Here is a 20,857-nt window from a genome sequence, read left to right on the forward strand (position 1 = left end):
TTTTTGAACTTAGAATTGCATGTCAACATTTTTGAACTAAAGAAAGAACAAGTTCGACTTAAGTTTTGGCACTTTAAACTTCAAAATAGAGGTTAAATTCAACTTTTATTTGGATCTTTTAATTGCAATTTGAAAGAAAACTTGTAGCTCGAATGAAGATCCATCCACACTTCGGTCGTTAGAATAGGTCCATAAGGGCCTGTTTGGGACTGCTCCGCTAAAAAAAACTAGCTCCACTCCACCAACTCCACCTTCTGTCAGATCCACTCCACCAACTCCAGAAAAATAGGGAGCTAGGTACCTGTTTGTCTACCGGATCTGTTTGTCTACCGGATCCAAATTCAGCTCCAAAAATTATAGGAACCAGTGGGAATAGTCATTTTTGCCTAAAGGTTTTGCTCCGTGCTACAGTTCCGCGCTCCCATGAGGTTACTGTGCCGTTCATCACTGCTCGTGTTTCTTTTTTTGACATGAAAAATTTTCGTACTAGAGAACAGATCCATTACTTGTTCCAATAAAAATTAAAATTTGTACTGTGTGACATCAAATGAAATTACAAAATTAACCACACCAATATTAACTAGTTCCAAGCAAGAGAAAGGGCGGTGGCCAACTCATCACGAAATACATCCATAGTTGGAGCATTGGTATTCGAAGTAGACCCGTCGGACGCCAAGGGAGAAACTGCATATTTGTTATACCTTTCCGAGATAGTAGGTATGTAATTAGGATCACGATCAAACCGATCAAAGTCAATGTCTTCACCTCCATGTTCACGGATATAATTGTGAAGGACCATAGTAGCCACAACAATCATTTTTTGCTTGTACATAGGGTACGGTGGCATCTTGTAGAGAATTTGCCACTTCATTTTTAATAATCCAAATGATCTCTCAATAACATTGCGAATAGATGAGTGAACACGATTGAATCTTTTCGCGGGAGTCTTTGGTTCCATACCTCTATGCCATTCGGGTAAATGATACCTTTCACCCTTGTAAGGAGCTAGATACCCAGGGCGATTAGGATAACCCGCATCAACAACATAGTATTTGCCTGCAAAATGAGAAGATAATATAAGTTATTATTTGTTCAGCATTGGGACAAGTAAAACATAAATCATATAAAGGCGATGTTACCTTGTGGAGGATGTGGGAAGAATTCTTCGTCCACTCTAATTGTATTGTACAGCACACTTGTGTCATGCATAGCTCCGGGTTGACCCGTGGATACATAAGTGAAACGCATGTCGAAATCACAAACAGCTAGAACATTTTGTGTTGCCATTCCGGTTTTCCCAATATATCTTACCATCTCCTCAGGTGACAGAGCGACACGAATATGAGTACCATCAAGAGCACCTATGCAATCTTTAAAGTGTGGATATGCACGTTTGTCATCTCTTATCCTTTTATGGACAGTAGGGAAGTTTGAATTTTTTGTCTAATGAAATCCTTTGCCATAGCAATCAAACATAATAAGACCTCATCAAATTTCCTACTTATAGTTTCACCAGAGTGGTTGAATCTATTTTGAGCTCTCCTATTTGACTCATTTCCACCCAAAGTGTATAATAAAATGGCCAACATCTCAAGTGTGTTCATATGCATGGAAGGTTTAAGCCCATACCTTCCCACCAATAAATCATGAAGATCCATAAGTATTTTCTCATTCATACGAAGTTGTCTATGGCATTCTCCTGCATTCCTTATTGTCTCCATCAACCATCCCATGCTACTAAGGTTTGATATTCTTGGTGGGTTTTTATCTAGATAAAGATCGACATAAATTTGAGCTACTTGAGCACCATCAAGAACTAAACTCCAAAACTGCGCACTCTCTTCACTACTATCACTCTCAGTCTCGGACACCTGCAATTTGACATGAAACAAAATGACATGAATACACCATTGTTCAAGTGACATTAATACAAAAGGTTCAATGATGACAAAGTTCAAGTGACATTAATAAATAAACATAAAAATGGTGTTCACATAATCGAAAAAAACAAATGGTGGTCTTCAGTTCCCGTATTTGGCGTTGAACTTCCTTGTAAGCCAACCGAATCTAATGTCCTTAGTTGGAAGTGTCATGAACATGTCCCTTTGATCTTTCTTCACAAACAACTCAGTAGCAATAAAATGCTCATCGGTACCATACCCCGCTCCACAATCCAAAATAAGATCCATTACTTGTTCAACAGTAACTTCACCAACCTTCCTTGATGTGAAAGCCTTGGCTTGTTCAGCTATCTCATTCAATTTTTCTTGAATCACAAGTGCGGTTCCTGTTTTTGCTTTCTTTCCTTTGTCTATGACAACCCTCGATCTTCTTTTTGCATTGCCAATGGATGGAGACACCTCCTCAATGTTACTCACAACAACACCTCCATTGTCTTCTTCTGTTGGGTACACATGAATATCATCCCCACCACCATCAAGGTTCTCACCAACATCAAGGTCTACTTCAATAGGAGTCTCATCATTTTGGGGTATGATAGGGTTGGAAGTCATAGGGTTCCAATGATATGTTTCATCATTAATGATGTCACCAAACATAATGGTCAAATCATCCACATTTTGCAGAGGTTTTGTCCTGAAGCCGCCGCATCCTGGGATATCCTGTAGTGAAAAATAAGATAAGAAAATAGTGTTAGTTATGAGTGAGTAACGAGTACGAATGATTCATTAAAAATTTTAAAAAATTACATCCTCACCTTCCTTGCCTTCCTCCACCACTCATCGTCCATGTCAATCACACCCTTTGTTCTATCCCAACCTGTTCCTGTTTGCCTCTTCATTAATCTATTCCATGCTGATAATTTTGTCTTCAACTTATCCCACTTGTTTTTTAATTGCATCTTGCTAAGATAAATTCCTGTCATCTGATAAAACCTATTTGACACTTCTGTATAGCCTACAGAGTTCAAATGTGTATTTGGTCTATTGCCTTTCTTAACTTGTTCTGCAAACAAGTTACAAACAATCGATGTGTATGCGTCGGTCCAGTCCATCATATCTCCCTGACCATGTTCAACGCCAAATACGGGAATTGAAGTGTAAGTGCAGTGATATCTGTTACTTATTTGTTTAAAAAGTACAGTGATAGAATTGCCTATACATTCCCATAACAATGTTTTGTGGTTAATTCCAAACTCAAGGTCAGAACGTCTTTTCTAATAAAGACTATTTAGCTCACAGTTTATAGAAAACATTCAAATTCGACAATTTTGTTGTGAAGCTCATTGCCATATTAAAACAAGTTTTTTTTTTTTACTTTTTCTTGCACCTTTTATGGATAAAAATATGAGTGAAAAATATGTTTCCACGGCCACTTTGCAGCTAATATTTTCACATCACAGTCACAGGCTTCTGTGTGACCATAAGCAATCAGATTACTTTGGTCAGGTTGTGTACTAATTAAGCATATATGTGTCTTGCAGCATCCAGATTCTATACTTTACTAACATGACAAACGACACCAAATGAACCACCTGCAGCTGAACTACCACTTGAGCAGGATGCTTGCATCAGTTTCCTACTACTACTAACATAACGGTCCTCAATGGTACACATTGCTTACTGACATTGCTTACTGACTTTGTTTTAAGAAAGCAATAGGGGCTATTCAAACACTGCAGTAGCAGCTAGTTTTGGAGTGTTGCTGGCACAAATGAATAGTACTAAATTTCTAACATTCATGATTCAGATGACATCTCACGTGATAATATTTTTGTTACTGTTGTTCCATCAATTCAATACCGAGCAAATGTATCAACGTAGATGAAACGTACACCAAGGATAATTCACATACCTCCTCTTCGTCATTCTTCTTAGCTGCCCTAGAGGGCTTCTTGCTCTGTCCTTGGCCCCGACCTCTTCCTGGCCGCTTCTTCCCACAGCCATGGCCGACACTTGCATCTTCGGCACCAAGAACAACCTCTTCCAAGTCAGCCTCATCGTCGGCCAGGGGCTGCTTGCTGCGGGTATGGGCACGGGCGCCACTGACCAAGCCACGGCCGCCCACCGCCAAACTACGGCCGGCCGCGCCCAAGCCACGACCGAACCCGGCCTGACCTCCGGCCACGAACTCTTCGAAGTCAGCCTCATCATCGGCCATGAGCTGCCTATTGCCGGCATGGGCACGGGCGCCACCGACCAAGCCACGGCCGCCCACCGCCAAACTACGGCCGGCCGCGCCCAAGCCACGACCGAACCCGGCCTGACCTCCGGCCACGAACTCTTCGAAGTCAGCCTCATCATCGGCCATGAGCTGCCTATTGCCGGCATGGGCACGGGCGCCACCGACCAAGCCACGGCCGCCCACCGCCAAACTACGGCTGGCCGCGCCCAAGCCACGACCGAACCCGGCCTGACCTCCGGCCACGAACTCTTCGAAGTCAGCCTCATCATCGGCCATGAGCTGCCTATTGCCGGCATGGGCACGGGCGCCACCGACCAAGCCACGGCCGCCCACCGCCAGGCCACGGCTGCGCGCCCCCAGGACAGGGCCGGCCGCGCCCACGCCACAGCCGCCCGCCCCCAGGACAGGGCCCCCCCGGCCAAACCTCCGGCCAAGGCAATATCTTCTTCAGGAGCGAAGCAATCCAGGGAGTCGACCTCGGACAAGCCACGGCCGCCCCCCGCGAGGCCACGCCCGGCCCCAACCAGGCCGCCGGCCAGGGCGCCGGTCGCCTCCAACTCCTCCACGGCCACGGGTTGCGCACCGTCGGCCAAGCCTCGCCCGGCCATGGGCGGCGACGGGTTGAACGGGCGCTGAAGGCCAGATGGCGGCGACGGAAGAGGAGTACTAGGCGGTAGAGCAGGACCGACGAGTCAGGCGCGAGGGGCGGCGGCGGAATCTCGAGCGGCGGGCGGGCGGAAGCCGTACGGGCGGCGAACAGAACGTCGCGGAACAGAGGAGTCGGCGGATCTCGCGGAATCCTCTGCGTCGGTCCTTTTTTTTCTCCTTCGAAACGGTACTGTGTAAAGGGTGGCATTGGTGGGTAATTTCTACCCAACTCCAAGAGGAGTTATAAAAGTTGTTTTTTGAGAGCACCCTTTGAGGAGCTCCAGGAAAATCTTGGAGTTGCCCCCCAGATCCATGTTTTCTTTGAGTTGGTATAGTTGGAGCTGGAGGTGTTTGGCAAGATGAAGCTGGAGCAGAGCTACAAAATCTGGAGCGGAGCAGTCCCAAACAGGCCCTAAATCTTCGGCCCCAGCCCAATCGAGCGTAGCACGGGCCTACGCAGCCCAGGGCCCCACCGTCGGTCTCTAGGGTTTCAACCCATTGACGAATCCCAGCCGTTTAATCCCCCAAACTCCCGCATCCAGATTGCCCAATCTAACGGCAGCAAAGTAGCCATTCTCCTATAAGACACGCCCCATCTCCCACCTTTCCTTCTGACCCCGCCGCCTTCGCTCTCTCCGTTTCCGGAAGCTTCCTCCTCCCGTGCGCCATGGCCGGCGGCAACCTGTTCGGGCGGGCGCTCAGCTACGTCGTCAACGAGTTCCTCGTCGAGGGCCTCGCCAACAAGTGAGCACGCCTCCCTCTCCGCCCTCCCCCGTCCCTGCCCTATCCTTAGATCCATCTACCGTCGCCTCGCGCGATTCCGATTTTGATGTTGGTTTGACTCGATTTGATGCGAGTCGTTGCGCTTCGTCATCTGGTCCTTGGGAGGATCGGTTTCCCCGATCGGTTCCCAACGGACTCGTTCCCTTGAAGCCACATAATCCCGTTGTATCTTGGGCCGACCCTTTTCTCGTGTGCCCTCGGAGATTCACCATGAACAGGGCACCGCTCGGCTCTTACATACATGACTTTGTTAGAACATAGTTTCGAGCTGTTGATACTCGTTTTTCCTGGATTGCTCTTGATTTGTGTCCACGATGGCGATGAGCCCTAACAGACATCTGCCGATTCTCTTGATGCAAATAATCTAATGGACCTAGCTGCAGTTTTTGTTTAAATTGCGCTGTTTTCTGCTGTTGATGTTGCTTTTTGAATTATGCCATGACGATGATGAGCCCTAACAGACCTGTAATGATTCTTGCGGTAATGATCGCTTGGTACATAGAACATCTAAGGGACTGAGTCACAGATTTGTTTAGTTCCCGGGTAGGATGCTGAGACCTATTTGAGGGTTTATATAGTACAGCTGGTTAATTTATATGGCTTTAGTTTGTCAACTATAATAGAATGAAATTTGGGCCTGATGCCATGACTCCAGTTTTCAAATGTTGATAGGAACCTTCTCTGTCTGTCCGCGGAGCCGGTCTCTGTGCTTATATACTCTATTATATTTTAGTTAATTTTGTATTTTCAACTCATGGTGATGATGATAAAGCTAAGGCTTGTTTCTCAACATTCGCAGTAGCTGCCCAAGAGCTTTCGCCCTGCCAGGCTTGAGAGCTAATGCTGTTAAATCCTTCCTTGGATGTCTGAACCATGATGATGTTCCTGCATAATTTATTTTCCTGCTTTTGATTATGGGTCTTGTTTTTTCAACTCATGGTGATGATAAAGCTAAGGCTTGTTTCTCAACATTCGCAGTAGCCGCCCAAGAGCTCTCGCCCTGCCAGGCTTGAGAGCTAATGCTGTTAAATCCTTCCTTGGATGTCTGAACCATGATTATTTTCCTGTATAACTTATTTTCCTGCTTTTGATTATGGGTCTTTTTCGTGGTGACAATTAACTTTGGCATGATGTGTCACTGATAACAACAGTGATGAGTCCTTATGGACCTGTAATGATTCTTGTGCTTGCACTTACGAACAATTTAGGGGACAAAGTTGCAATTTCACCTGTTCAGGTTCTGATGTTTAGGGTACTGATGAGCAGATTATGTTTCTAATGGTTAGATTCACAGTGATGTTTGTGATAACAGTGATGAGTCCTTACACAGTTACAGACCTGTGATGATTCTTGCGGGAATGATCGCTTGATTCAAAGAACATCTAAGGGACTGAGTTGTCATGAATTAGTATATGCTTGATTCTTTTAATGGTAGATTTATTTGCTAGGGCCACTTCTCTTGGTTCAATTCCTGTGCTATGGTTTTATTTTGTTCTGCTTCTCTTGGTTCATGCTCATGAGCTGTTTTTGGTTCCTGAGCTTTGGAAGGTGAAGCAAAAATCTCAATGGTTCCTCTCGCTATCCGGGGCAGAATTTCTTTTGATGCTGCTGGACGTCGAGGAACTATATTCTACTAGTCTGTCTCTTAAAATACTCCCTTCATCCCAAATTATAGGTTGTTTTGACTTTTCTAGATGCATAGATATTATTATGCATTTAGACATAGGGTATGTCTTAGTGCATAATAAAGTCTATGAATCTTAAAAAGCCAAAATGACCTATAATTTGGGACGGATGGAGTGATGTACTTTCTGTTTTGGTTGTACTGGTACATTTTTCTTGGTTGCAATTTGCTGTGTTTTGTGGGGTGCTTGTTTGGTTACTGATTGTTCTTACAGTCAGATGTCATATTTTGCAGCCGTGCATTCCAGAGGTTCGCTGTGAAGACCAACAGAACTCTTGAGAGCCTATCGTCTAAAGGTAATGTTCTCAACCAGTCCAGACTTAATCCTCCCCTTTTTTTTCTCACTCGACCAAAGTACCGTGGAATGTCAATTGATGACTTGGTTTTGTTGCCATTCTAAATCTGACCATCGAAGTGCTAGTTTCATCTTGTTTTGTTATCTGAGTGTATGTTCTAATAAACTGATGAGCTTCTCTCCTTTTCAGCTAAGGAAGTGAGGGAGGAGCTATCGGAGCAACTGAAGGAAGCTCGTGGTCAGGACGATGTAAGTGATATAGAAATAATTTCCTGGTGGCCTATTATGTTCAAAAGTGCAGTATCATTTCGTGCTATCACTTGCTAGTTTTTAGTGCTATATCTGACCAGAGATCTCTGTTTGCAGCACTTCAGGCGGTGAAGCTGGTTCGCACATGGGTTCACCAAGATGATGCTGACCGTGCAATCTTTTGCTGTAGTTTTCCTAGTACCTGTCTGGGTCCTATTTATTGATGTCATTCCATTGATGGAGCCGTTCTCTGGTATCCTATTTTGGATGTCACTCAATTGAAGGAACCTTTGTATAGTATCTTCAGTTTCTACGCACCCGAGTATCAGACGCAGAGCAGTTGATGTTCATGTCCCTTTTCTCTTGTGCTGTGAAATGGAACACAAACCACTGGCATCCAGCATTAGTGTACTGTTAATAAGATATATCGGTGTTGATTATCTTACTTTGTATGTGGATGTGTTCCGGCTGGTCTTGGATCAACATGGTCCTATATGATATTTATCCTGTATAAAAATGTTACGATTATGTTGGAATGTTACCATTTTCAGAGCGTTTGTGTAGAAATGATTCTGTCTGAACTGCTTCGACTGTGGTCTGTGTGGAGCAACCTCCAGTTCGATTTGTTGCTGAACCGCGGTTGTTTATCGTGTTGATGACGACTCGCGAACTGTCAGGGTAGGTAGACAACAGATAGGATAATTGCTGGCTCTTCCCATTTCATTTTAGATACCGAAATAGTGCGTGGCAGTGGTCAGCCACGCTTGATTTCAAACTGAAGGAGTTGCAAATTAATGCGAATTTGGTTAGGTTATCGCACGAACTGACGAAAATCAGCACGTCAACGAAATCCGGCTATCCGAACGACGCACCAACAGCAGGAGGCAACCGCACCACGGCTCGTTTTCCTCCCCGCCGGCTCAACAAAAACCAACGCGACGCACGCCAGCCCGGCCGTCGCCACCCACGCCAGCGCCGCCCTTCACCTCACCGGCACGCCTCCCACGCGCCGCGTGCTCCTTTTCGCGCCCGGCTCGTGGGATGTGCCATCTGCTCCTGCCCCACCGCCTCCTCTCCTCCTCCCCCGCCATGGCTCGCGCTTCCGTCTCCGGCTCCGCCGCCGCGGCCAAAGCCCTGCTCCCCTTAAACCCCGCCCGCGGCGCCCGCCTCCCTTCCCTGCTCCCCACGGCGCGCCGCCTCCCTGTCCCCGGGGCCGGCCGCGTGTTCCGCGGCGCCTCGCTCCGGTGCTATGCCGCCGCCGCCGCGGTGGTGGCCGAGCAGGGCCGCATCAAGGTCCAGAACCCCATCGTCGAGATGGACGGTACGTTTGGTGCACTCCCTTCTCTCCCCTTCGTGCCGCGCGGGCGTAGGCGGTGGGGATGATGACTCTGCTGCTTTGCTTGTTTTGCTTTCAGGGGATGAGATGACGCGGGTCATATGGAGTATGATAAAGGATAAGGTCTGTGGAATTCCTATGTTGTTTTCTGCTGTTATCGATCGCTAGTAAATTGTAGTTTTGATCACTTGGTGGTTTGCTGATGCGAATTGGATGGGATGGAATTGGACCGTGTGCAGCTCATCTTCCCGTACCTGGAGCTGGATGTGAAGTACTATGATCTTGGGATTCTCAACAGGGACGCCACCAATGATGAGGTCACCGTCGAAAGTGCTGAGGCTACATTGAAGTAAGTCAATTAATTCCCTTATTTTCATCCTTGGGGTTTCAGTGGGACCGATGTGAAGCTAATTGTTGTTGGTACCTTAGTCTCCAAACCAGTTAGGAACAAGGGCCAAGGGCTTTTCATGGTGAATCTAATCTAGTAGCTGACTTGACAATTGTTTTTTCTTCATGCATATGCCATAATCGTGGATGTATTGTTCACTCTCACGTCAGAGATGATTAAACACTAACGTTAAGGTGTTTGGTTTAATGTTCCGTATTTCCTTTTACCTGATGGTTTTCCGTGAAGAGTCTATCAAATAGCTATAGGGGGGGTGCATTTTCTCAATGGCAGGACACACCTTTGCTTTTTGGCAATACTAAAGGTGCTTGAATGTTTTTAATTTCATCTTCATTGTGTAATGTAGGATTGGTATACTCATTTCTAGTTTACACATACTGGTGGTCTTATCAATCAACCAATCACTAATTCACTGTTGATTTGATTGACTATCAAGATTGTTAAACCGTTAACTCTTCCGCTGTTGTTCTGGTAACCATGCCTAACAACCTTAATATCCTGGAGCTGATCATAAAATTATAGTTCATCTCAGAATTATGCTGGACCGTCTTTTGAACTTCTACTTGGCTTTTGCGTGTCATGATGCCATTTTATGCATAAAATCATTTTGTACATTCTTGTTGCATATGTAAGATCTCCTTTTGTGCTCTCTACAGGTATAATGTAGCTGTTAAGTGCGCAACAATCACGCCTGGTAAGTCCCTTCAACTTTTACTTCCCATGTTCAATTATATAGTTGTGCGCTAAGGTGCATTTACTTAAATGCAGATGAGACAAGAGTCAAAGAGTTTAAACTCAAGTCTATGTGGCGGAGCCCAAACGGCACAATAAGAAATATTCTAAATGGTTTACTCTCTGCTCTTTCTGATTCTAGAAATGTTGTTTTAACATACTAGAAAATTATATGAAATATTCTATATCATGATAGCTAAACTCTGGCATTCTTTCTTTTCACAATTTCTCACTGTGGCATGCAGGGACTGTTTTTCGTGAACCCATCTTGTGTAAAAACATCCCACGTATACTGTCTGGTAAGTAGGTTACAGTATGACATGTTCAATACATCAATTAATGAAGTTGCCGAATTAATAAAATTGTGTTCTTTAGGCTGGAAGAAACCAATTTGCATAGGAAGGCACGCCTTTGGTGACCAGTATCGAGCAACTGATATGATTATTAATGGTCCAGGAAAGCTCAAGATGGTATTTGGTGAGCTCAATTTGACCACTATTTAGTTCTATTAAAAAAATCTGCTATGTCAATTTTCTCATCTTTCCCTTGTTGCTACTCAAAATCAGTGCCTGATGGGGTTGAGCCGGTGGAGCTGGATGTCTATGATTTTAAAGGACCTGGTGTGGCGTTATCGATGTATAACGTGGATGAGGTACGGTGGAACATCAATAGGACACTCTGCTATCTTCTCTTTTGAGTGCTATTCTAACTTCCTCTCACTTTTTAGTCTATTAGGGCTTTTGCTGAATCCTCTATGGCTATGGCACTTTCCAAAAAATGGCCTCTTTATCTCAGCACCAAGAACACAATCCTAAAAAAGTACGACGGAAGGTAGGAATTGCCATCCTTTGATCTTTGTAGTGCAATCCACATTATTGCCGTTATTAAACATTCTTTTGTCGCCTCAAGGACTACCACATATGGGTTCAGAGGGAGGCTAGAATGCCTTCCCATGTTTTGCATTCGATGGTACTTTGCCAAAAAAAAAATGGTGATGTGCATCCCTGCATATATTAGCTGCTGAAGCTTCAATAACGATGAAGCTTTATCTTGGTACATGTACTAAAAAATACGATGGCAGGTTGGAATTGCCATGCTTTGGCCTTTGTAGTATGTTTTCCCCTGATATTGTTCACAGTGTTATTATGCATTCCGTTACTGTCTCAAGGAGTACCAAGAACCTTTCTCTCTTGATACTTCTATGAACGTAAATCAATGTACACATAATAAGTCTTATTCTCTTAAGTCTGTACTGTGAATGAGCAAACATTTTGTCTGACATGAGTGACCAGCAAGCATGCGCCTTCACAATTGTGCTACCATGGACCATTGTCTGTAGGCAAACGGATTATGGTTACGATCTTTCCCTCAGTTTACAGCTACTGCTGCATTTAAGTTTTATTGAATCTATCCGGAAGTTGCTCTTCGCCTAGCCTTTATGCAACCTACAGACTAGAGTCTGGGGGGAATTAGGGTTCAGACAGGGAGCAGAATAGTTTTCCATGATTTGTATTCTGATTGCTCCTTTTTTTGTTTGGTTGCCTTCTTATTCAATAAAACTAGTTAACTTACACTGCAGCTAATCATGTTATACTAGACCAGTCCAATCTTGACACTTGCAAATTTGAAATGAATTGTAGATTCAAAGACATCTTCCAGGAGGTATATGAAGAGAACTGGAAGGAGAAGTTTGAGGAGAACTCAATATGGTTTGTTCTGATTTATCCAGATTTTGATTATGATAGTTTTTTCTCGAACAACAAACAACTTTACATGGTGCATGTAGGTATGAGCATCGGTTGATTGACGACATGGTAGCCTACGCTGTAAAAAGTGAGGGTGGGTACGTGTGGGCATGCAAAAATTATGATGGAGACGTGCAGAGCGATTTCCTGGCCCAAGGTTTGCACAAGTTTTCTCCTGTTGTTGAAAATTTGAATATAATGCTATTTTTTGAGATGATGTGCTTACAGAAACTGCATAGTGTAATATACTGGCCCAAGGTTTGTATGATTATTTTCCATGTTTCCAATTTCTTATCAATTTACTTTTCTTAATGAATGCTTGTTTCAGGTTTTGGATCGCTGGGTTTGATGACATCAGTGCTGGTACGTTGTGTTATCTTTTGCACCGCTGTCGAACCCATTGCATAAATTATTTTTGCACATTTGGATGAGCTGCATATTTTCACATTTAAGTAATGGGAATTGGGACTTAAACCGATGGCAAAAATGCCACAACCTTGTGAGTTAGACCACCAGGCTGCATAGATGTCACTAATCTGCTTTTATTATATTAGATCGCTAAATAGCATATTCTTTTCTACAGTTGTCTTCTGATGGGAAAACATTGGAGGCTGAGGCTGCTCATGGGACTGTCACAAGACATTTCAGGTTACATGAGAAGGGGCAGGAGACGAGTACCAACAGTATTGCCTCAATATTTGCTTGGACTCGTGGACTAGAACACAGGTAATCACTCTTGTTGGAGTAAATGATGAATTTTACACATATTCTGTTTGTGTTTGTTCATCTACTTTTGTACCTGCTAATTTTGTTTCTCAGATACGGTGTATCTGCTAATGTAATAACGGTATATTTGTCTGTTTAGGGCAAAGCTGGATAAAAATGATAGGCTGCTGGATTTTACACAGAAACTTGAATCTGCATGTATTGAAACTGTGGAATCTGGCAAAATGACGAAGGACCTTGCACTTCTTATCCATGGCCCCAAGTAAGCTGATTTACGTCTGTCTTCAGTATTTTCATGTTGTTGAGAACCTTAATGCTCCATGGATGATATCATTTTGTGTTGAAACTTATCAATATGGATATAAAAAGATAGTAGCATATTAAGGACCACTCATCAAATTAAATGATGACAGCTAGACTCTGTAAGCACCAATATTGTGTTATTGTGATGGCTAAAAGCTTTCAGGACCAAATACTTTTATTATTGATGATCCATATTGTCCAGTGCTTGTTCTTGAACATGATTTGGACCAAATCTTCTACATGATTGTGCTTAACTAGCTTCTGATATTTTCTTAACATGCTTCCATATGGTAGCCAATAATTGTGTCATCATGGCTACAGCTCTGTTTCTGAATTTCTAAGCAATAAAGACGAGTCTAATGAACTTGTAAGCTTGTATCGATGATTAAGCTGGGTAGGATCCTGCTATTTCCCCTGGTCTGAGACTGAAGAATCTTTTTTGTTCACAGCAGTTTGTTCTGTCGCTTGTTGTCTTTGCCGTGTTCTTTTACCTTAGCTGTTGTTTTCGTGGGCATGAATATTTTTCTGTTGCTAGGGTAACAAGGGAGTTCTACCTGAGCACCGAAGAGTTCATCAACGCTGTCGCTCAGCAGTTGCGAGGAAAGATTCAGGAACCAGCTGCGGTGCAATCCTGAGCTTGATGTCTGAAACCGAGTGAGCCATGTTCACTGTGAATTAGTTCATCGACGCTGTCGCTCAGCAACTGCTAGGGAAGATTCAGACATCAGCTGCGGTGTAATCTTGAGCTTGAAGTCTGAAACCGAGTGAGACAGTTTCACTGTGCATTCGGCGCGCATTTTGATCGGGCTGACGAGATGGATCTCAGAAACAAAATTTCTTTTTTTTGCGGTTATTATACAAACATTTCATGGCTTGGTAAATAATGGTCCAAAGATCAACGAATTCAAAGCAACATTGAACACAACATGTTGCTAGTTTAGCCGTCCAGTATGTTTTTTTTTCCATTTTCCAGAATTTTATCTGACCATACTTGCATGAGCATGAGCTTTGAGTTTGGTGCTCTTCTGAATACGCGCTTGAGTTGCAAGGTGTACAATCTAGATCCAAGTACATATGTTCCGAATGTACGGCAAACAGCTAGTACTACTACCATTTCATTGCCAGTTACCCAAATATGTATGCGTATTTTATATAGGATACAGTGATGGTTTCTATATCCCGTTGAGGGATATGGGTACCCCATGGGTCTCCACCGATCAGTATCTGTTGAGGGATATGGGTATCGCATCGGTCTCCACCGATCAGAATACTGGTCGGACTTAACAAGTAGGCAGGGATATGGGTATCGCATCGGTCTCCACCGATCAGAATACTGGTCGGACTTAACAAGTAGGCCCGCCCGATCAGGACGTGCGGGTTGAGGATGTGAAGTTACTCCCCACCGATCAGGATACTGGCCGGACTTGACAAGTGGGTCCGCCTGATCAGGACATGCGGGTCGAGAACGTGAAGTTACTTGGAGTACATGTCAAGGCAACAAAGCTGTCCAAATCTAATCGGACATTGTGGAATACGTTTTGTAGTCCGACTCAGATTGCTTTCCATGTAAATATCAAGTAGATTAGATTCAAACCGAATTGTAATCATTGGTCGTCAGCTTATATAAGACGGTCAAGGGCACCCTCCGAGGACAACTCATCCAATCTCATACCAAGCAATACAATCCAGCGTATAGGACGTAGGGTATTACTCTCCGGAAGCCTGAACCTGTCTAAAACCCTTGTGTCCCCCTTTGTGTTCTCGTGATCACCTTCGAGTTCTTGATTTCGCAATCACCCTCACCTACAAATCAACCACTTGGGTAACCTCCTGGTGGACTATCGGGCTTATAAACCGCTCCGGGCCACACTCATATCTTCGTGGCAGTTGACAAGTTTACAAAATGGATCGAGGTCAAGGCTGCCATCAGCATTGAGTCGGCCAAAGTAGCTCAGTTCATGGAAGAAATTATGCACCGCTTTGGAGTGCCTAATAGAATCATAACCGACCTTGGTGCGCAGTTCACAAGCTCCGAGTTCTGGGAGTTTTGCCAAGACAACCTCATCGATGTGTACTACTCCTCAGTAGCGCACCCACGTTGCAATGGTCAGGTTGAATGCGCAAATGGGATGGTCCTCCAGTCCCTCAAGTCACGCATCTTTGACGACGCGTCCAAATACGCTACCAAGTGGCTACACTCCTTTCTTCATGGTTTATGGCTTAGAAGCTGTCTTGCCATCTGATGTGGCCTTTGGCACCCCGCGTATCCAATACTACGAGGAGGGCGAGGCAGAAAAGAGTCAGCAGGTTGACATTGATAGCCTTGACAAACATCGTGTGGTGGCCCTCATCCAGCACGCACACCATGAGCAACAGATACGGCGCTTCCGTGAGCGTGTGGTGACGAACTAATTGCATGAGCCGGGGCTAATTCACGAGATGAATCTATTAAGCCTAATTAATCCATAATTAGCACATATTTACTATAGCGACACATGGTTAAATCATGGACTAATTAGGCTTAATAGATTTGTCTCGTGAATTAGCCTTCATTTATGCAATTGGTTTTGTAATTAACCTATATTTAATACTTCTGATTAGTATCTAAATATTTGATGTGACAGGTTTAGGTCCTGTTTGGTTTGCCCTGCTAAATTTTAGGGACTAAAGTTTAGTCACTTTTAGTCCCTAAATTGCCAAACAGGATGACTAAAAGTTGCTAAAGTTTAATCCCTAAAATTTAACCCTTTAGTCCCCAAGGGATTGCTTATAAGGACTAAAAGGGACATTGGATAGGGTGTACCCCTCATTAATGAACCGTGCCTCCCTCCTACCCCACGCGCTCCGCCGCCAGCCCCCACCCTCCCCGGCACCCACCCCGTCCCGCCCGACGCCCCCAGCCACCCGCCCGCCGAGAGGGCCGGCGGAGGGGCGGTGAAGGACCTTGGCCACAGGAGGGTGGCGATTCGATGGTGGGCGGCCTCGAATCGTAGGTGAGCAACCCAAATCAAGAGGAGGACGGCGCCCGGCAACAAACTTCCTACCTCGGCAGGGGCGCGAGGAGGACGGCCGCCAGAGCTCAAGTATGGCCAAATCGAGGGGCGCGAAAGGTGAGGAGGGCGGTGGCGAGCTTATCGGTGGGGTCCCATCGTTGGACAATGGCCGGCGGCGAGGGAGGCAGAGATAGCACAAGGGCAGCGGGGCTGCCTGGTACGGAAGAAGGGAGAAGGGCAGGTGCAGCAATGATTAGGAGTAGTTTGATCTTTATTCAACTTATTTAATATTTTTTAATCACTAGAATCAAATAGGAGGACTAAACTGACCTAGAGGACTGAAAGTTGAGAACCAAACGGGGCTAGATTCGTGGATCCGTAGGGAGCCGTGCCAAGCTGCCAGCGTGGTCATCGGGATAGAGACTCGCACACGGCACAGGCACAGCGTGCCAAAATCCTTATTCCCAAACCCCAACTACCTCCCCGGCGCCTCTCTTCGTCGTCCCCTGCCTTATATACGAGTCGAGGCGGACGAGGCACGGATGGGAATCGCCTCCTCTTCGTCCTCAAGCCCGGAATCCAGAGCTATGGCGCTCACCAAGGCCAAGGAGATCGTCGCCTCCGCGCCCGTCGTCGTCTTCAGGTCTCTTCCTTCCCATCTCTCCAGTCTCCATTGACGAGTGCTGCTAGATTTGGCGTCGGAAATAATTGCAAGGAAATCAAAAAGGGGAAAGGGGGAGCTGGAGAATTTTATTATCAGCCCTCCTTTACCATCCATGAGATGAGCATATTCCTCTCTTCTTCTTTTTTCGTTCTCCGCGAGAATATTCGCTGTTCATCCCTATCTTCGAAGAGTGATGCAAGGAGATTAATTTTAATCTATAATCTCTAGAGATGTCGGTTTCGTTACGGATGTTTTAACACGCAATTCCTGGCAGATTTGCTGAACGCTGTGGAAAGTGGAGAATTTGAATCCGTACCCTGTACCTATCTTATTTGGATAGAACCAAATCATGTTTGCAAGTTTGAAATTCTTCAGCTAAGGGATTCGAAAACTGATATGGGAGTTATTACTTGGATTACCTAGCCAGCTCCTTGCCCCCCAGCCCTTCAGAGCCTGTTTGGAAAGGGGAGATGTGATTCAAATCCTTAGGGTTAGTTCAAATTTGTGCTAGAAGTTTCTATGCAGCTGAATTGGCTGCATCAGTTCCTAAGGCACCCCCCCCCCCCCCCCCCCCCCACATCTTCCAAACATGACCTAAAAATTTTGATGGTCCTGCTATCTTTACTGTTGAAGTGTTGAGCTTCACACTTCACGGCATCCTGCAATGGAAGATGGGGTTTTGTTTCCGCGCTTGTTAGGTTAATGAAGTGGTGCTATATTTGATGCTAGATGGTCTCATTCTCTGTCAGTAATTCTACAAATTTTGAATTTTAGTTTTGTTGTCTGGAAGTATCTTCCCCTGCTCTGTGGCTGATCGTTATTTCGGGTTACATGCAGCAAGTCTTACTGCCCTTTCTGCGTCCGTGTGAAGCAGCTGTTCGAGAAACTGGGGGCAACCTTCAAGGCCATTGAGCTGGATGTGGAAAGTGAGTGCACTTAATTTTGTTTATTCTTTTCACATTTCACTGTGCAATTCTTAGTTAGACTTGAGGCATGGTGCATATTACTAATTGCTGATGGCTAGCTTGGCATATTTATAAACTTCAGATGTTTCTCACGTATGGTTTTGCTGAGATATAAAATGGTTACAAGGGCTTATAGATGAAGGATGTAGTATAGCAGCACCATCATTCGATTTTGGGACAGTTGATTTTTTTTATGAAAGTTGGTGCTGTTTAATGTGATTAGATTGTTTGGTTAGATGGTAAAGAAACATCGGTTATGGCAATTGGCAATTAACTAAGAATGAATCACCTGACAAATACAGTGCTAGCTGCTAAGTAGTATTTTCTCTATTAATATAAGCCAAGCAGAGCTCTTGCCGGCGGTTAAAGAAAAAACCCTGCTAAATGGTATGTTTGTAACCATCAGAATCATATCTATGTTGTGTTGTTTCAATTGCTTGAGCATAACATATTTTACACTGAATGGTGAAATATTTGTCTTCAATTACAAAGCACCACCATCTCCTGCAGTACTGCTGAATGCCAAGTGTATACTCATGACAAACATTTATCTTCCTGGGCCTCTTAGTTCATAGTTCGGACTTTGGACTCTGCATATTGATGATCGTGGGTTTGGGGCAAACAAACTCTTACTGAATTTATCTGTTTTACTTTAGGTGATGGATCTGAGCTCCAGGATGCTCTCAAGGAATGGACTGGACAGAGGACTGTCCCAAATGTCTTCATCAGTGGGAAGCATATCGGTGGCTGCGACGGTGAGCCATTTTTCCTTCTACTATTGCAGATCAATCTGTTTAACCTCTATTTAATTTGTGACCATGCATCTGTATACATGTGGAAAAAACGACCTATACTCATTTGGTTGTCTGAAGTTACCTGACATGTTTTGTCTTTTTGGGCAGATACCATGGCACTGAACAATGATGGGAAGCTGGTGCCGCTGCTGACTGAGGCTGGAGCGATCGCCGGTTCTACCTCAAAAAAAACCACCACCACCACTGCTTAGCTCGACGTGAGAGTTTTCCTGTGCTATAAATAAGGGGTGCTGGACTTGTATGCTATCAAAGTGTCAAGTACTATGCTGACTGTTAGTCCCCGTGTTGAACCACCCAGACATCAGTCAAGTTGCATGCCTGCTCTAGTAGTAATGAATTTCATATTATGAAGTCCGCTGTCGTTGTGATGTTCATCTTTCTGCTGGAAATATGTGTGCATCTGCCATGGGATCGATGCTGAGCCTGGACTGCATTTCAGTGCTTTTAACCCTGCAGAACTGTCGAAACTGATCCCATGAAAATGAGTATCGAAGGCAACGACAATCGACAAAGCAGTTCCCAGCGCGAAACTGCAATGGAACATTATACTGTATTACGAAATCAACGTCGTCCGCGCCAGCACGAATCAAGCGTCCTGCTTCCGTCCATTCTCAGGTACACCTTGTACACGACCAGCTCCTCGTCGTCGCCGTGCTCGCCGTACGGGAAGTCCGGCCCGAACACGTATTCTTCCATGCACCACACGGTCCGCGACGTTCACCGCACCACCTCCTCGTCCTCCCGGTACCGGAACAGGCGCCGGTAGCCCAGCTCCCGGCCTTCTCCGTCCTTGACGCTCCAGTAGCGCGCCGCCGGCACGTACTGCCCCGGCACCGCCCTCCGCGGGCGCGCTATGCCATTGCCATCGTCACCGTGCTCGGCTCGCGGGCGCCGCGCCACGAAGAACCACTCGAACCGGTCGTTAGCCGCCGGCAGCACGGACGTGAGCACCGCGGGGTGCGCCGCGCATACGTCGGCGGCGTGGTGCATGCGGCACCGCAGCGGGTCCCCGACGCCGAGGCTGGCGAGGTAGAGCTGCACGAGCACCTGCGGCCTCACGTCGTCGGCGCCCTCGCGTGGCCCCGCGCCGTCGAGGCGGAGGAGGAGCCTCTTGTGGAGCGCCCCGCCGCGCGCTGGGTACAATTTGCACACGACCACGTCGAACGCCCCGCCGGCGCCGCGGTCGCCGTACTCGTCCATGCGCCACTCCGTCTCCCTCGCGGCGCTGGCTTCGACGGAGTCCTCGTGGTAGCGGAAGCTGTGGCAGTACCACGCGCCGCGGGGCTTGGCCTCGCTGGCGAGGCGGTACGCCCCGGGCCTGGCCCTCCGATTGCCGCCGAGGCCCCGCCCGCGGCAGACGAAGAAGAGCCACTCGGGCCGGTCGTTGGCGGGCGGGTGGACCTTGGCGAGCAACGCCGGGTGGTGCGCGCCGTAGACGTCGGCGTCGTGGATCTGCGGCGGCAGGTCGCCGCACCGCAGGGCGCGGCGCGCGGGCAGGTACCGGCCGACGAGGTCGTCCGGCGCGGGGTCGAACGGCGGCGGCTGGCCGCCTGGAGGCCTGTTCCCGCCGCGCCGCGGTGGCCTCGGCGGCCTGCCCCCGGCCCCGGCCCGGCCGCCGTGTCGCTGCTGCCGCCGGCGCGGAGGAGGACCCAGCCATCGTCGGTCTCCTCCTCGCGGAGGCCGGCGGCGGACGGCGCGGGGCACGACGCGGCCTTCTGCATTGCTCCCGGCGCCGGCGCTTCGGTGTCGCTGGGGGGCTTAACGGTATCCTGCACGCTCTCTAACGTTCCGAAGCGAGATGTGATCGCCTCGGGAACGCGCGGCCGGCGTGCGGTTTTCGTAGAGCGCGCGACGCGAGGCTGGTTTCCGAGGCGTAGTTATCGGAGGACATGAGGGGAGCCAACAGCCAAGGCGTGATCGGAGTAGGGGCTGAGACGGGGCCGAGTAGGCGATTCGCGTTCGACTGCGTCCGCGCGGCTCGATCGTTCAGGGACTCTCGCGTCATCTGGACTCCGCAAGCAAACGGTGTCCCGAACAAGAACAAAACTGGCACGCGCCCGCAAGGCAATGTGATCCAATGAGGGCTGAGGCGACCCGATGCGAAAAGCGGAAAAGGTGCCATGCTGCCATGTTACCGTGCGCCGAGATGTTTTGTTCGCCAGACGTAGAGAGTTTTTTTTGGCTGATGTACAATTTTTGGGTCCTCTGGGCTTTAAGGGTAGGCCCAATATGCCATCGCGGGCTTTCTTCTCAAAATGTTGAGTCCTCTGGGCTCTGTGCTGCGTGGTTTTTCAGCAGCACACGAACGTACCACCTGCCTTCTTTTCTGAACGATCTAGGGAGTGATTGGTAGGCTGCATGTGGGCTATA

At 46.7% G+C, this 20,857-nt stretch overlaps 3 protein-coding genes, 1 long non-coding RNA gene, 6 other non-coding genes and 1 pseudogene across 10 annotated transcripts; 9 read left to right on the forward strand and 2 right to left on the reverse strand.

Moving 5' to 3' along the window:
- Positions 1-2,021: 2,021 nt before the first annotated feature.
- LOC140223483 (uncharacterized) lies at positions 2,022-2,749 on the reverse strand. The gene is made up of 2 exons (XM_072295323.1): positions 2,717-2,749; positions 2,022-2,621 (listed from the first exon to the last, which is right to left on the reverse strand). The coding sequence occupies exons 1-2, from the start codon at positions 2,747-2,749 to the stop codon at positions 2,022-2,024; spliced, it is 633 nt and encodes a 210-aa protein (XP_072151424.1).
- Positions 2,750-5,118: 2,369 nt separating this feature from the next.
- On the forward strand, positions 5,119-7,802 carry LOC117863844 (uncharacterized). Its single transcript, XR_004642306.2, has 3 exons — positions 5,119-5,535; positions 7,473-7,554; positions 7,744-7,802. It is a non-coding gene; the product is annotated as an uncharacterized lncRNA (long non-coding RNA).
- Positions 6,012-6,099, forward strand: LOC117866054 (small nucleolar RNA SNORD25). Its single transcript, XR_004642748.1, has one exon. It is a non-coding gene; the product is annotated as a small nucleolar RNA SNORD25 (small nucleolar RNA).
- LOC117866050 (small nucleolar RNA SNORD14) lies at positions 6,330-6,448 on the forward strand. Its single transcript, XR_004642744.1, has one exon. It is a non-coding gene; the product is annotated as a small nucleolar RNA SNORD14 (small nucleolar RNA).
- Positions 6,512-6,627, forward strand: LOC117866051 (small nucleolar RNA SNORD14). Its single transcript, XR_004642745.1, has one exon. It is a non-coding gene; the product is annotated as a small nucleolar RNA SNORD14 (small nucleolar RNA).
- On the forward strand, positions 6,718-6,796 carry LOC117866057 (small nucleolar RNA SNORD25). Its single transcript, XR_004642751.1, has one exon. It is a non-coding gene; the product is annotated as a small nucleolar RNA SNORD25 (small nucleolar RNA).
- Positions 6,879-6,974, forward strand: LOC117866055 (small nucleolar RNA SNORD25). Its single transcript, XR_004642749.1, has one exon. It is a non-coding gene; the product is annotated as a small nucleolar RNA SNORD25 (small nucleolar RNA).
- Positions 7,063-7,205, forward strand: LOC117866034 (small nucleolar RNA snoR136). Its single transcript, XR_004642733.1, has one exon. It is a non-coding gene; the product is annotated as a small nucleolar RNA snoR136 (small nucleolar RNA).
- Positions 7,803-8,710: 908 nt separating the features above from the next.
- LOC117863842 (isocitrate dehydrogenase [NADP]) lies at positions 8,711-14,082 on the forward strand. Its single transcript, XM_034747704.2, has 15 exons — positions 8,711-9,123; positions 9,218-9,261; positions 9,378-9,487; positions 10,201-10,238; positions 10,313-10,390; positions 10,522-10,575; positions 10,652-10,753; positions 10,843-10,928; positions 11,004-11,107; positions 11,917-11,985; positions 12,063-12,178; positions 12,350-12,384; positions 12,605-12,747; positions 12,887-13,009; positions 13,586-14,082. Exons 1-15 carry the CDS (start codon positions 8,844-8,846, stop codon positions 13,683-13,685), a joined length of 1,482 nt encoding a protein of 493 aa, XP_034603595.1. The 5' UTR covers positions 8,711-8,843; the 3' UTR covers positions 13,686-14,082.
- Positions 14,083-16,496: 2,414 nt separating this feature from the next.
- Positions 16,497-18,838, forward strand: LOC117862493 (glutaredoxin-C6). Its single transcript, XM_034745982.2, has 4 exons — positions 16,497-16,686; positions 17,545-17,633; positions 18,329-18,427; positions 18,575-18,838. The coding sequence occupies exons 1-4, from the start codon at positions 16,586-16,588 to the stop codon at positions 18,676-18,678; spliced, it is 393 nt and encodes a 130-aa protein (XP_034601873.1). The 5' UTR covers positions 16,497-16,585; the 3' UTR covers positions 18,679-18,838.
- Positions 18,839-19,048: 210 nt separating this feature from the next.
- On the reverse strand, positions 19,049-20,208 carry LOC140223484 (uncharacterized; annotated as a pseudogene).
- Positions 20,209-20,857: the final 649 nt, after the last annotated feature.

Source organism: Setaria viridis, chromosome 7 (assembly GCF_005286985.2).
Source record: "Setaria viridis chromosome 7, Setaria_viridis_v4.0, whole genome shotgun sequence".
NCBI classification, from domain to species: domain Eukaryota; kingdom Viridiplantae; phylum Streptophyta; class Magnoliopsida; order Poales; family Poaceae; genus Setaria; species Setaria viridis.

Bases quoted from the DNA above. Each gene is read 5' to 3' on its own strand.
- LOC140223483 (XM_072295323.1), bottom strand. From the start codon at position 2,749: ATGGACGATGAGTGGTGGAGGAAGGCAAGGAAG. The intron at 2,622-2,716 runs GTGAGGATGTAA...TTTTCACTACAG, and splicing joins GGTGGAGGAAGGCAAGGAAG to GATATCCCAGGATGCGGCGG.
- LOC117863842 (XM_034747704.2), top strand. From the start codon at position 8,844: ATGTGCCATCTGCTCCTGCCCCACCGCCTCCTCTCCTCCTCCCCCGCC. The intron at 10,929-11,003 runs GTACGGTGGAAC...CTCACTTTTTAG, and splicing joins CGATGTATAACGTGGATGAG to TCTATTAGGGCTTTTGCTGA. The intron at 13,010-13,585 runs GTAAGCTGATTT...TTCTGTTGCTAG, and splicing joins CTTCTTATCCATGGCCCCAA to GGTAACAAGGGAGTTCTACC.
- LOC117862493 (XM_034745982.2), top strand. From the start codon at position 16,586: ATGGGAATCGCCTCCTCTTCGTCCTCAAGCCCGGAATCCAGAGCTATG. The intron at 16,687-17,544 runs GTCTCTTCCTTC...GGTTACATGCAG, and splicing joins GCGCCCGTCGTCGTCTTCAG to CAAGTCTTACTGCCCTTTCT. The intron at 18,428-18,574 runs GTGAGCCATTTT...CTTTTTGGGCAG, and splicing joins GCATATCGGTGGCTGCGACG to ATACCATGGCACTGAACAAT.